The 15,685-nt window shown below is 42.1% G+C and overlaps 1 protein-coding gene across 1 annotated transcript; it reads left to right on the forward strand.

Moving 5' to 3' along the window:
• Positions 1–1,959: 1,959 nt before the first annotated feature.
• LOC109908189 (tyrosine-protein phosphatase non-receptor type 1) lies at positions 1,960–15,386 on the forward strand. Its single transcript, XM_020506738.2, has 9 exons — positions 1,960–2,231; positions 3,150–3,240; positions 6,139–6,239; positions 8,125–8,223; positions 8,430–8,567; positions 11,918–12,127; positions 12,315–12,476; positions 12,788–12,948; positions 13,056–15,386. Exons 1-9 carry the CDS (start codon positions 2,175–2,177, stop codon positions 13,375–13,377), a joined length of 1,341 nt encoding a protein of 446 aa, XP_020362327.1. The 5' UTR covers positions 1,960–2,174; the 3' UTR covers positions 13,378–15,386.
• Positions 15,387–15,685: the final 299 nt, after the last annotated feature.

Genomic DNA, 15,685 nt, shown 5'->3' on the forward strand with positions numbered 1-15,685 from the left:
ACTAAATTGCACAACTAATTGCATTAGTACTGAAAAAAAGTTAGAGGTGGGCTATTTGATAGAGGGAGCGGGGGAGTCTCTCGGGCTTCCAGTGGGGAGACCTGAGGTCAACCTACCCCCGCCCCCTCCCCATCTCGTACCTCTGAGTGGGAGACCTTCCCAGGCAGCAGCCTGCCTAGATCACAAACTAGAATCAGGACGCCCACTCCAACCAGGTTAATTGACCCACAGTCCAACATGGTGACATGATATCATTGACGTGACGTGCAAATGAGCGATGGAAAACCGATCGCGCAAATGTCACCATTTTGATTTAGTGCCTGCCACTGGCTGCAGGGACTTGCCTCTATTCAGCCACAAGAGCATGAGTGAGGTTGGGCACTGATGTTGGGCGGTTAGGACTGGCTCGCAGTTGCCGTTCCAATTCATCCCAAAGGTGTTCGATGGGGTTGAGGTCAAGGCTCGGTGCAGGCCAGTCAAGTTCTTCCAGACTGATCTCAACAAACCATTTCTGTATAGACCTCGCTTTGTGCATGGGGGCACTGTCATACTGAAACAGGAAAGGACCATCTCCAAACTGTTGCCACAAAGTTGGAAGTGCAGAATCATCTAGATTCTAGAATGTAATTTTATGCTGTAGCGTTAGGATTTCCTTCACTGGAAATAAGGGGCCTATCCGAACCATGAAAAACAGCCCCAGACCATTATTCCTCCTCCACCAAACTTCACAGTTGGCACTATGCAATGGCGGCAAGCTTTACACCACTACAGCCAACGCTTGGCATTGCGTATGGTGATCTTAGGCTTGCTCCGCCATGGAAACCCATTTCATGAAGTACCCAACAAACTGCTGACATTGTCACACCCTGATCTGTTTCACTTGTCCTTGTGATTGTCTCCACCCCCCTCCAGGTGTTGCCCATCTTCCCCTGTGTATTTATACCTGTACTTGTCCATTGCCAGTTTGTCAAGTCAATCAGTGATTTTGGTCTCAGCTCAGCTCTGTCCCAGTCTCTCTTTTTCTTGCCCTCCTGGTTTTGACCCTTGCCTTGCCTGACTCTGAGCCTGACCTGTCTGTCTGTCTTTGTCCCACCTCTGGATTATTGACCTCTGCCTGTCTGGTGCCGTTGCCCCACCTCTGGTTTACTGACCCCTGCCTGCCTTGACCTGTCTATTGCCTGCCCCTGTTGAAATATTAAACCATTGTCAATTTGACACATCTGGGTCTTACCTTGATTCCCGATAGACATTGCTTTGAGAGGTAGTGTGGAACTCAGTAGTGAGTGTTGCAACCAAGGACAGATGATTTTTACCTACTCCAAGCTTCAGGACTCAGCAGTCCCATTCTGTGAGCTTGTGCGGCCTACCACTTTGCAGCTGAGCCATTGTTGTTCCTAGACGGTTCCACCTCGCAAAAACAACACTTACATTTGACCCAAGAAGCTCTAGCAGTGCAGATATTTGACAAACTGACTTGTTGGAATGGTGGCATCCTATGACGGTGCCATGTTGAAAGTCACTGAGCTCTTCATTAAGGCCATTCTACTGCCAATGTTTGTTAATGGAGATTGCATGGCTGTGTGCTCGATTTTAATACACCTGTCAACAATGAGTGTGCCTGAAATAGCCGAATCCACTAATTTGACGGGGTGTCCACATACTTTTGTGTATGTATGTATATGGGTGAATTTTCAAACAATTTTTCATTGGGAAGGCAGATATAACGTTATCAAAATCAATTACTTTTGCATGTGAAAACACAGAATCGTACTGATTACTACATGTGCTTAATCTAGCCTAGGCTACCCCACTTTTGTTTTGAGACGATTTTACCCTGGGCTTTGAACGGGGCACCTGGTTCACGCCCAGATTCTAAACCGAATGTAATCACCTTTCACCCGGGGCAAACTCCTCCGTGGTAACCCGGTCTAGAAAATCGAATTCCCTCAAGGACAGTCGCGATGAGGAGGAGCGTAACTGGGGTTGTCACAGCGTGTTTCCGGTAAAACCAGGCCGAGAGAGACGACAATAATCTATGTAGCTAGCTAGCTACTGAAAATAAAGAACCGTATAGAAAGAGTTGTCGACTTTGTTCGACAACGTCTCAAATTTGCTAAACCTTTACAAATAGATATCGACTGGTCGTCGGGAAAAGAGGCGGCTGTAGCACGGCAATGGAAGCTGAGTTTGGGGGAATCGATGAACCCGGGAGTTGGAACGCCATTTACCAGGTAATGTTAGGTTCGTCTTGGAAAATCAAGGTGGATTTGAAGTTGCGAGTTCTGCTTGAGTAGGCTAGATTTTAACATTGTGCCTACAACTACTTATTACACGTGTCTCGTGGTTATAAAGTGTTATTTCTGGTTTATTGGGTACCAATTTTGATATAGCTAGCTAGGCTACCCTGTTCCGATTTTGTTGTAGTTAACGTACCAACTTCCACGGCGCTGTCGGATGTGTGAAGTCTTCTAGAAAACCTCACTGTTTCGAATGATACATTTGTAACATCAGTAGGCTATAGCGACGGACACCTGCACGTGTTAGATGCATTGTAGCAGATTAGTGTTGTCACATTGACACTGTCATTGATAGCTAAATGCGGACAGATTCCAGCCTACTTGTTCCATGCCACAATTCAGACATAATCATGCATGTTACTAGAAAAAGGGGCAAACCACAATTGCATTCACATTTTTATTAACGATCTATTTAACACACACTATTAGACTACTCTGGATTACAGACAAGGCCTGAAGGTGGCTGTGACCAGATGTGTCATATCTGCGTTTGAGGTGATGGTGGACAATTATTTAGTGTCAGCATAATTTGTCAAACTGCGGACAAATGTGGTTCAGGAAAATATCCTTGACTGCATATTTACTGTAGATATCCCAAGTATCGTGTTACTGTGTTGTAAAGAAAGACCCTACTTTTAGGACATGGTATGTGCACCTCCAGAAACAATGGATAAGCACAACATAAGTCTGCACCATAGTACATTCTCCTTAAGGGTTGAAACTGGTTGTAATAGACTGAGCACCATTGGGAGAATACCAGTGAGCAAACAACCATAGGAACAACCATTTGCCTCCCAAAATAAATACAACTCAAGTTAAGAAATGTAAGTAAATGTATTGTTTTGCTCACAGGAAATCCGTCAGCAATCAAGTGAGCTGCCCTGCAAACTTGCTAAATTACCTGAAAACAAAACTCGGAATCGCTACAGAGATGTCAGCCCATGTAAGTTTTGTGATTTTGATGCCATCTAGTTCAGGGATGGGCAACTTTGATGGGGTAAGGTCCACAAAAAGAGACAATTTAGCAATTTTACAGATTATTTCCTGCAATTCTATACATTTTGCCATAGGCTGGAGAGAAATGCTTTCTGAAAGTATTGACACCCCTTTTTGGTTTACTACTTGAATTTTAAATTGATACATTTTTTGTCACTGGCCTACATACACAATACCCCATGTGAAAGTGGAATTATGTTCATAATGAATAGCTGAAATGTCAACAAGTATTCATCCCTTTGTTATGGCAAGCCTAAATAAGTAGAGGAGTACAAATGTGCTTAATAAGTTGCATGGACTCATCCTGTGTGCAATAAGTGTTTAACATGATTTTTGAACGACTACCTCATCTCTGTATCCCACACATAATTATCTGTAAGGTCCCTCAGTTGAGCAGTGAATTTCTAAAACCGATTCAGCCACAAATTCCAGGGAGCTTTTCCAATGCCTCGCAAAGAAGGACGTCTTTTGGTAGATGGGTAAAAAGAAGAAATTGAATATCCATTTGAGCATGGTGAAGTTATAAATTGCACTTTGGATGATGTATCAATACACCCAGTCACTACAAAGATGGACGTCCTTCCTAACTCCATTACCAGGCCAATGGTGATTTTAAAAATTTTAGTTTATTGTCTGTCCTAGGAGAAATCTGAGGATGGATCAACATTAATTGCTCCACAATACTAACCTCATTGACAGTGAAAAGGAAAACAGTACAGAATAAAAAATATTCAAAATCATGCATCCTGTTTGCAATAAGGCACTAAAGTAATACTGCGAAAAAATTACTTTATCCTCAACACAAAACATTGAGTACCTCTTCATATCTTCAAGAATGGGGGTGGCTGCATCAATTTGTGTATGCTTGTCTTCAGCAAGGACTGGGGAGGCTAAATCCTAGAGGAAAACCTGGTTTTCTGCTTTCCGACAGCCACTTAAAGACATTCACCTTTTTAGCAGGACAATAACCTAAAACGAGGCCAAATATACTTTGAGTATACCAAACATTAGGAACACCTTCCTAATATTGAGTAGCACCCCCACTCCAGCCTTAATTTGTCGTGGCATAGACTCTACAAGGTGTCAAGCACAGGGATGTTGACTCCAATGCTTCCCACAGTTGGCAAGTTGGCTGGATGTCCTGGTGGACCATTTTTGATACACACAGGAAATGGTTGAGTGTTATACAAAACACAGAGGTGCTGTTCTTGACACAAACTGGTATGCCTGGCACATACTACCATAGCCCATTCGAAGGTACTTACATTTTTTGTGTTGCTCATTTACCCTCTGAGACCCACAATCCATGTCTCAAGGCTTAAAAATCCTTTAACCTGTCTCCTCCCCATCATCCACACTGATTGAAGTGGATTTAAAAATGACATCAATAAGGGATCATAGCTTCCACCTGATCTGTCTGTCATGGAAAGAGCAGGTGTTCTTAATGTATTGTATTCTCGGTGTACACTATAGCTGCTTACCAAGATGACGTTGAATGTGGCCTAGTTAGATTTTCAAGCCAATATAAGTCAAAACTGTGACAAGACTTAAATGTCTGTCTAGCAATAATCAACAACCACCTTGACAGAGTCTGAAGAATTTTTAAATAATTCAGAAAGTATTGTACACTCCAGGTGTGCAAAGCTCTGATTTACCCAGAAAGACTTAGCTGTAATCGCTGCCAAAGGTGTGTTGACTCACGGGGGGAAAACTTATGTAATCAAAATATATTAGTGTTTTATTTTAAACAAATGTTAGAATCTTTCTTCCACTTTGACAGAGTATTTTGTGTGGATCGATGACAAAAAAAAAAACATTTTAATCCCACTTTGTAACAACTACACGTGGAAAAAATAAAGGTATGAATATGATGTCTGTGAGTGACAAATCTATAGGGACCCCACGGTTGGTAATTCGGCCATGATTACTACAAGTTTAGATAGCTGGCCGCTCGACGAATTTACCAATAAAAATTAATATATAAATAATGCTAGCTTCTGATGCACAACCAAATTTCAAAACATCCCTTAGTATAAAAAACTATTCTAACTCACAACAATAAGTTGAGACCCCGACTGAGTTCCCCCAATTTTGGGGGGGAGGGAAATTAATCCGTGGGCCTACAAAAGTGGCTCTAGTTAGACTGAGCTGCTGCAATTCCTCGGTCTAGGTATACAGAAGCATAAGATAAGATGACAAATTTACAATAACAGGCTCAAACATTGGCTATAGTTGACGCTCTATGCAGGATAGCCTTTCTTATATTTGGGTGCTACATACTGTGACTGAACCCGTGTTAAGCTGTAATCTAAAACATCTCATGTATGGCAACGGATGGATCATTCAAGGTCCGATGCCGCCTCACAAGTAGTTAAACAGTTCAAGCTTTTACAGTTGTCATGTCTTTTTTTAGTCTTCCGTCATGTTAACTAGACACAGCAAAGCTGTTGTGGTTTCCTCTTTACACAGAGATGCAAAAAGTTCACCTAAACCCTATGGGACAGATTGGTCACATGTCAACCAGTGTGTCAATATTTTTTGTTTCCTGATTTGATGTGAAGTGAACATCAGACATTCAAAATACTTGAAGTATTTACTTTAGTACCATTTCAGCTCTCTTGATTTAGATGAGGAGAAATGGCCTAGATAGTATTTCCTGTTTAGTTGAGTGGATTAGAATAGAAGAGAAGAAATAAACACTGCTGTGTTTGTCAGATTGACCCTGTTGGATGCACTGTACAGCTGCACCAAAGTTCTTGTGTTTAGAGATGAAATCCTAAGTCCCTTGGGATATTGCAAAGTTGAAAGTGTTTTCTTTTCATCAGCCTTCTTTCATTCTCTGCAGTTGACCACAGCAGAATCCGCCTGCAACTGGGTACGAACGACTACATTAACGCAAGCCTAATTTCTGTAGAAGAGGCACGTAGAAGCTACATTCTTACTCAGGTTTGTATTTTGGTTTTTGTACTCTGGCTAAGAAGGGAGTATTGGGAATAAATTGTCTAGATGTCAAGCAATTACAGCAATTTTACTACGTTCAGAATGTCAGTTGCACAAGGGCATCTCCGATATAAAAATGTTTTAAATCATCCTATCCTGGAAGAAATCTTTTATGACATTTATTATTATTATCATCACATTGATAAAAAAAAATAAAAAAAACTTTTTAGGGATAGGGGACAGTATTTGTAAGTTTGGGTGAATGAGGTGCCCAAAGTAAACTGCCTGTTACTCAGGCCCAGAAGCTAGGATATGCATATAATTGGTAGTATTGGATAGAAAACACTCTAAAGTTTCCAAAACGGTAAAAATAATGTCTGTGTATAACAGAACTGATGTAGCAGGCGAAAACCCAAGGAGAAACCATCAAGGTTTTTTAAATATTTTTTTTTGGCGGAGGTGACACCATTTAAAATGCATGGTGTGCTTTCGCCATAAAGCTTTTTTTTTATCTGACGAAGTTGCTGGATTAACAAGAAGTTAAGCTTTTAAACGATCTAAGATACTTGTATTTTCATGAATGTTTAATATTACAAATTTTGTATTTTGAATTTTGCGCTCTGCAATTTCACCGGATGTTGGCCAGGTGGTACGCTAGCGTCCCACCTAGCCCAAAGCGGTTTAAATATGCACACCCACTGAGGTTTCATTTGAAGTTTTCAGAACCCTGACTTTTTCCACGTTTTGTTACAGCTCTATTCTAAAATGGATAAAATATTTTTTCCCCTCATCAGTCTACACCCAATACCCAATAATGACAAAGTGAAAACAGGTTTTTAGACATTTTTGCAAATGTATAAAACATAAACAGATGCCATATTTACGTAAGTATTCAGACCCATTGCTATGAGACTCGAAATTGAGCTCAGGTGCATCCGGTTTCCATTGAGCATCCTTGAAATGTTTCTACAACTTGATTGGAGTCCACCTGTGGTAAATTCAATTGATTGGACATGATTTGGAAAGGAACACACCTGTCTATATAAGGTCCCACAGTTGACAGTGCATGTCAGAGCAAAAACCAAGCCATGAGGTCGAGGGGAATAGTCCGTAGAGCTCAGAGAGAAGATTGTGTCGAGGCACAGATCTGGGGAAGGGTACCAAAAAATGTGCAGCATTGAAGGTCCCCAAGAACACAGTGGCCTCCATCATTCTTAAATGGAAGAAGTTTGAAACCACCAAGACTCTTCCTAGAGCTGGCAGCCTTGCCAAATTGAGCAATTGGGGGAGAAGGGCCTTGGTCAGGGAGGTGACCAAGAACCCAATGTTCACTCTGAAGAGCTCCGGAGTTCCCAGCTGACCCGACAGAGCTTGAGTGGATCTGCAAGGAGGAATGGGAGAAACTCCCCAAATAAAGGTGTGCCAAGCTTGTAGCATCATACCCAAGAAGACTCGAGGCTGTAGTCACTGCCAAAGGGGCTTCAACATAGTACTGAGTAAAGAGTCTGAATATTTATGTGATATTTCAGGTGATGTTATTTTTGTAAAAATGATTTTAATAAATTTGCAAACATTTTATAAAAAAACAGTTTTTGCTTTGTCATTATGGGTTATTGTGTGTTGATTGAGGGGAATAAATAATATATACATTTTAGAATGAGGCTGTAACTCAACAAAATGTGGAACAAGTCAAGGGGTCTGAATACTTTCCGACTGCACTGTATATCAGAAGTTTCTAACACTTAATTTATTTTAAATTGACATGTTCCTAGGACTAGTGTAGCCTGCCTGTCACATGCATTTACAGTGGGTGTGTTTTTAACTGCCTGATGGATGTAAAAAATAAAAATAAAAAAGGATAATATTCTTAACATTACCTCTTCCTCCAAAGGGGCCCCTTCCAAACACATGTGGTCACTTCTGGGAGATGGTGTGGGAGCAGAGGACCATGGGAGTGGTGATGCTGAACCGTGTCATAGAGAAAGGATCTGTGAGTATTACCATAATTAGTAGTATTTAAATGTTATATATAATTATACGAGCTCCCTTTAACCACTATGGACCTCCAGTTGCAAAGTACTGCTCTGTTTTTGGTATAACAGGGGCTTGTTCACCCAAAATATCAATATTGTACTTATTCAATGTAAACATCCCAGTAAAATGTATGCAGTTATGACATTTCTGACTATTTTTCAGGTGAAGTGTGCCCAGTACTGGCCGCCTAGAGAGGTGAGGGAGGCGGTTTTTGAAGACACAAATTTCAAGCTAACGCTTGTTTCAGAAGACATCAAATCCTACTACACTGTCCGTCAGCTGGAGCTAGAAAATCTGTCGGTAAGATTCCTCTTCGTTCATTGTGTAATCTTCTGTTCTTCTCTTACCATCCTATTATAATCTTAAATTAGGTACTAAGGCATAAAATATACACTTCCTGGTACAGTGCCCTATTTACTGATCTACACTATATATACAGAAGTATGTGAACACACTATCAAATTAGTGGATTCAGCTATTTCATCCTCACCCGTTGCTGACAGGTGTATAAAATCTAGCACACAGCCATGCAATCTATGTAGATTAACATTGGCAGTAGAATGGCTTTACTGAAGTGCTGTGGCTTTCAACATGGTACCGTCCATAGAATGTCAGCTTTCCAAGTCAGTTTGTCAAATTTCTGCCCTGCTAGAGCTGCCTTGTCAACTGTAAGTGCTGTTATTTTGAGGTGTAAACGTTTAGGAGCAACAACTGCTCGGCTGCAAAGTGGTCGGACACAAGCTCACAGAATGGGACCGCCGAGTGCTGAAGCCCGTAAAATCGTCTGTCCTCAGTTAAAACGCTCACTACCGAGTTCCAAACTGCCTCTAGAAGCAACGTCAGCGCAATAATTGTTTGTCTGGAGCTTCATGAAATGGATTTCCATGTCCGAGCAGTCGCACACAAGCATAAGATAACCATGCGCAATGCCAAGCGTCAGCTGGAGTGGCGTAAATCTTGCTGCCATTGGACTCTGGAGAAGTGGAAACACATTCTCTGTAGTGATGAATCACTCACCATCTGGCAGTCCGATGGACAAATCTGGGTATCAAATCAAATCCAATTTTATTTGTCACATACACATGGTTAGCAGATGTTAATGCGAGTAGCGAAATGCTTGTGCTTCTAGTTCCGACAATGCAGTAATAACGAACAAGTAATCTAACTAACAATTCCAAAAAACGACTGTCTTATACACAGTGTAAGGGGATAAAGAATATGTACATAAGGATATATGAATGAGTGATGGTACAGAGCAGCATAGGCAAGATACAGTAGATGATATCGAGTACAGTATAACATATGAGATGAGTATGTAAACAAAGTGGCATAGTTAGTGGCTAGTGATACATGTATTACATAAGGATGCAGTCGATGATATAGAGTACAGTATATACACGTATGCATATGAGATGAATAATGTAGGGTAAGTAACATTATATAAGGTAGCATTGTTTAAAGTGGCTAGTGATATATTTACATTTCCCATCAATTCCCATTATTAAAGTGGCTGGAGTTGAGTCAGTGTCATTGGCAGTGTGTTGGCAGCAGCCACTCAATGTTAGTGGTGGCTGTTTAACAGTCTGATGGCCTTGAGATAGAAGCTGTTTTTCAGTCTCTCGGTCCCAGCTTTGATGCACCTGTACTGAGCTCGCCTTCTGGATGACAGCGGGGTGAACAGGCAGTGGCTCGGGTGGTTGATGTACTTGATGATCTTTATGGCCTTCCTGTAGCATCGGGTGGTGTAGGTGTCCTGGAGGGCAGGTAGTTTGCCCCCGGTTATGCGTTGTGCAGACCTCACTACCCTCTGGAGAGCCTTACGGTTGAGGGCGGTGCAGTTGCCATACCAGGTGGTGATAGGGTTTGATTGGGTTTGGCGGATGCCTGGAGAACGCTACCTGCCCAGTGCCAACTGAAGGTTTGGTAGAGGAATAATGGTCTGGGGCTGTTTTACATGGTTTGGACTAGGCCCCTTAGTTCCAGTGAAGGGATATCTTAAAGCTACAGCATACAATGGCATTCTAGATGGTTCTGTGCTTCCAACTTTGGGGCAACAGTTTGGGGGAAGGCCCTTTCCTGTTTCAGCATGACCATGCACAAAGCGAGGTCCATACAGAAATGTTTTGTTGATCGGACCTCAACCCCCTCGAACACCTTTGGGAAAGAAATTGGAATGCCAACTGTGAGCCAGGCTTAATCGCCCAACATCAGTGCCCCACCTCATTAATGCTCTTGTGGCTGAATGGACGCAAGTCCCTGCAGCAATGTTCCAACATCTGGAAAGCCTTCCCAGAAGTGGAGGCTGCTGTCGCCACAAACGGGGGACCAACTCTATATGACTGCCCATGATTTTGAAATGAGACGTTCGAAGCACAGGTGTCCACATACTTTTGATCATGTAGTTTATATTTAAGTGATAATTCCTGAGAAGCTGGTTTTTGGAGGATATATTGGCATGGTTTGCCGACCTGAGACAAACACCCATGCCAATATATCCTCCAAACACCGGCTACGGGTTACCACCATATTCACATAATTTGACATTTTCATTACATTTTATTTTGATGAATTTATTCATCCTATTTCATCCTTCCACAAGATATAGTCCTGAAACAAATCGTTTAGGTTGCAAGAGATGCGATGCAGCCGTTTAATCTTTCGTTCGTTCTAAATGTTCCACTGCCATGCTGGCCGGCAGCGTACTTATTCTTGGCCATGTTCTGTTATAATCTCCACCCGGCACAGCCAGAAGAGGACTGGCCATAGCCTGGTTCCTCTCCAGGTTTCTTCCTAGGTTTTGGCCTTTCTAGGGAGTTTTTCCTAGCCACCGTGCTTCTACACCTGCATTGCTTGCTGTTTGGGGTTTTAGGCTGGGTTTCAAATCTTTGCATTTGGTTTTCAACAGCAAAGATTTGTATAAACCTGGCTGTCTCTGACATTTGAAACATTGAAATTTAATCTCCAGCTGTCCCTTAGTAATGAACGTGTCGGGAGTTGAGATGACACAGGCAGCTTTTCTCAGCCAGTCAAAATCATGAATCTGCATTTTATGGATATACAAAGAAATGTCAATAGAAAAACCAGTCAAACAAAACAAAATGCAGCTAGTTTGCAGTCTTTCCAGCTTCAGTTTGAGATTGCATGAATCTGCATTTTTATGGATATACAAAGAAACGGGAGTTAATGTTCAGATGCTTTTTACAGTAGATCGAGTTTAGAAATTGCCTGTCAGTGTTGATGAGACAGTGGATTGAACAGTGAATAGGCATTTCAATGTCATAAGCTTTGCCGGTGCTAACCAGTAAGCATCCAGGATTAGACCCACCTGTTGTATAAATACCCACATTCATTGTAAGAGGACTGTACTTGTTTATTATCATTACTATCAGCAGAGATCCAGGCTATTCCTAGAAATCCTCCACACTGCTTTGAAGCAGCTTCGGTGGGTGTTTGATATCCTTCTAAAAGCAACTGAACTCAGGACTATCATGTTCCAAAGTAATTTATAACATGATTCTTTGACTCTTGTCTGAGATTCCTATAAAGATTTTCTTGACTTATGTTCATACTAGTGGTGGTGGTGGCAATACAGTAATTGATATCTCTGCTCTATTTTATACTTAGTGGGTTAATTTGTCCCCCTTCTACAGACTCGGGAAACTAGAGAGATCCTACATTTTCACTACACCACCTGGCCTGACTTTGGTGTGCCCGAATCTCCAGCCTCCTTCCTTAACTTCCTGTTCAAGGTGCGGGAGTCTGGGTGCCTCAACTCTGACCAGGGGCCTGTGGTGGTGCACTGCAGCGCAGGCATCGGACGCTCAGGAACCTTCTGTCTTGTCGACACTTGCCTGTTACTGGTCAGTACTGCACTGGGAATCTCATTCGAAATGTAAAACTTTATTCCTCCCACAAGCCGAAATTATGCAAATGTGGTATTGAGTTGTGCAGACACTCATTTCCAATGGCTTTATGAAGAATCATGACTTCATGTCAAGTAATTGTCAGTTTACCCAATGAAACTTGCTGTGAAATATCTGTTTGCAGATGTCCATGCGCAAGGACCCGTCATCTGTGCACATTCGTGACGTACTGCTGGAGATGCGACGATATCGGATGGGCCTGATTCAAACACCTGACCAACTCAGATTTTCCTACCTCGCTGTTATTGAAGGTGCCAGGTGCATCATGGGAGATGCATCATTGCAGGTAAGTTGAATCCATCTTTTAGTTGCTGCCATGAACCAAAGTGCTATAGTAGGTCATGCAAGCACATACAAATTGGGTCTCGGGTGTCTGTAAAATGTGTTTGCCTTTTTGTATATATTTTCAGGAACTGGTTAGCCACAATGTTCTTATACTTGTTCTCTAATGAATAATTTAAAGTAGGCCAATTGGGTGTTTTTATTTGGGAAGCTCGAACTAGATACAGATGTCTCATGTATGGAGAAAGGTCATATCTTCTCTGTAAAGCCTATTCATGTTTAAATAATACCCACATCAATCCATAAATGTTTAAGGAGTCGTGGAAAGAGCTCTCCAACGAAGAGGACGTTCCTCCAGAGTTCACACCTCCCCTGCCCCGCCCCCGTCCTCCAGGTCTATCTGTCAACGGCACAGTTGAACCCATCTCATTTTTTCCTGAGATTGTTGTTGCGCAGAACGATTCCCACACTCGCAGGTAAATAAGACCCGCTCAATTAGATTTTTAGCAGTCTAGACTTCATACACGCAATATTCAGTGTCACTCTTCATCCTTCTACCCCTGGAATATCTCTCCCATTGCAGTGCCCCACCAGAGACTGAACTGCGATGGAGGGGCAGTGGTGAAGGTGCTACTGCCCAGTCGCAGTCTTCCACTGTATCCAGTGATCAACCTGATGGCCAGGCGGGAAGCAAAGAACCAGCTCCCAAAGCTCCTACGAAACCCCACCGGCTGCATGAGCCAGAAAAACAGCAGGGGCTGAACCAGGACCAGGCATCTGAGCAGGCAGCAGGAGATGATAGCCCTGAGGCTCTAGGGGCCTGGAACCCCCTGCTGGCCAATGTTTGCCTCTGCACTGCCCTGGCCCTGGGTGCTTATGTCTGTTACCGGGCCTGTTTCCACTGATCTCCTCTACCCTCCTCCCTCTCTTGCTCCTCTCTTTCTCTTGTCTGTTTTTTTTTGCAGGGTGAATTAGGCTGGCCAGCCGGCCCTCTCTGCCTATGGTTTTACTCTGCTTGGCTGGGCAAGTGGATTGTTTGGACTTCAGAGAATCGATTGATTCAGACTCACTCGTTTTCTTTACAAATGCGGAGCAGGGGTGTGGGGGGAAGGGACTGCCTCTTTTTCCTCGTCACCCACCATAGCTCTCATATGAACTGTCAGTTTGGACGCTCAGGGTCTCAATTTTCAGGTATCACATCCCAAATACACGTGTTGATTTTCAAAACAAATGAGTAAACAAATGTTTCTTTCTAACCGTCAGTAAATTAAGGTGTTTGTTCCTGTGTTCTGTGAGCTGAATGGTCTACGAGTAGTCTACCCTACCGGGACACACGCACCTTCTATTCAGTTACCAAATAACACGCAAATGTGTTATTCTGTTTCAGCCTTTGCAAAAAAATGTCCGTTGGCTATTCACCTTTCTCTCCCAAATAGTCCTTTCCTTTGCAGTTCTTTACAATTGTTCTGGAGGAGTTACAGTGTTTGGTTTGTGGCAACCCTGCAGTGCCAACGTAATGAATTGCTGCAGAGATGTTAGTGAAAAGAAAAGACAAACTTGAGATGATGGGGCAGTAATATACCCAGGAGTAAGCTGAGGCTAAGTGGTGGCCACCATCCGAGGGAGACACTGCACTCCTCTCCTTCCACTGGATGAGGGGTGCATTCAGTGGGTTATTTACAGGCCATAGGAGAGCTCCCTACCACTTCCCTGTTTAGGGTCTTTTGGCTAAAGCTACAGGAGGCACACTGTATGTGTGTGTGCGCAAGTGTTAAGTGTTATCTGGGCTTTCTACTGATGCATGATTTCTATCTGCTGTCTTAGTGGGAAACATCACAAGCTAATAATAAGTTATATTTTAAATATATTCTAGATTGTTTCCAGGTTCTTGACCCTGACCCCCACCATGTATTAATTTCAAACTTTACATTTAAACAGGAGTCTAGTTGATGATGTGCTTTGAATGGAAGTGCTGCACGCATGTATTGAGCTGTTCTTTTTTTTGTTGCATAGTTTGAGGTGTTGCGTTCACATTTTAGCCCGTTTTCAAAACATTTACAAATGTCATATTTTTATGTATTTTGGCTAAAGTCTGCTATAAAGGAGTCTCCAATGATTTCGCAACATTTGTTTAACCCATTAGATATACCGTTTTATTCAGGGATGGTGACTTCTAGCAGTCCCCACTTTGGATGAACAATGCAGAGGCTTTTTCATACTAAAGAAACAAACTGGGTGAAATGCATCAGGTGAGCATTGCATCTGAACACAAGAGGTTGCATTAAAATGCCAGCTCAGCATACTGTATGGAGATACAGGCAGCAGCTAACCCTCCTCTCCCTTAGCTAGCAATACAAATACCTTCAGCCTTTATTTTCCCAGCCTCTGAAACATAAAACCCATTCTGCCTGTCTGGACAGGGAGCCTGTGATCTCAAACCAACTTACAAACACCAGCACAGGGATTAAAACACTGTAATGATGATCAGTTATGGCCTGGGCCGTCAGTTTTAGTTAACTTTTTTCCACAAAGATGTCCTGCACTTGTGAATTAACATGTTTTTCATGAGATTAGTTCAGCTACTAGCATTCAGTTTACCTTAGTGACTCAAAAATAACTACGTATATCCTGAGTCCAATGGCTGTACCTTTTCTCTGGAATGTATGATGTCCTACCCATGGACATGCCCTCTTGATACTTTAAAAAAGTTATTTAGATCAGATTTTAGTCTGCTGACTTTTTAAAAACGCATTTACAAGTAATGATGAACTCACAGTACCTACCTGGGCAGCTTTGTGTTTGCCCAGATGTTCCTGTTTTTCTGTACTTATGCTCACCAACCTTTTTTGTTTTTTATTATTTACATCCATTGTATTCCTTTTTTTAAATAAAAACAAATCTACTGCTGATTTTAGTTCTGCTTTTTGGATCCGAGTCATGTTTTAAGATTTTTCATACAGAATTATAAACAAAGGCTGTGGTAATAGTCATGTCAGATTTTGTTTTTGACCTGAAAATCCATGACGTCATGATTTGACCTCATATTTTTCCAAGTTCCCAGTTTTCTTGAACGCACCATCAATCTTTTGTATGAGACTGAATGATCATAATTGTCACAAATGAAAAGAGCATTACAATAGCTGGTTTCAAGACAACTGAAATCGGAAAAATAAAAGGTCAAATTATGACGTCAGTGATATTTAGGTCGCTAAA

The sequence above is a fragment of the Oncorhynchus kisutch genome, linkage group LG17, assembly GCF_002021735.2.
Source record: "Oncorhynchus kisutch isolate 150728-3 linkage group LG17, Okis_V2, whole genome shotgun sequence".
NCBI lineage: Eukaryota > Metazoa > Chordata > Actinopteri > Salmoniformes > Salmonidae > Oncorhynchus > Oncorhynchus kisutch.

What these genes read in the sequence shown, in the direction of transcription:
- LOC109908189 (XM_020506738.2), top strand. Translation starts at nt 2,175, where the DNA reads ATGGAAGCTGAGTTTGGGGGAATCGATGAACCCGGGAGTTGGAACGCC. An exon ending in TCGACACTTGCCTGTTACTG is followed by an intron (nt 12,128 to 12,314) that starts GTCAGTACTGCA and finishes ATCTGTTTGCAG; the next exon opens with ATGTCCATGCGCAAGGACCC. An exon ending in TGGGAGATGCATCATTGCAG is followed by an intron (nt 12,477 to 12,787) that starts GTAAGTTGAATC and finishes TAAATGTTTAAG; the next exon opens with GAGTCGTGGAAAGAGCTCTC.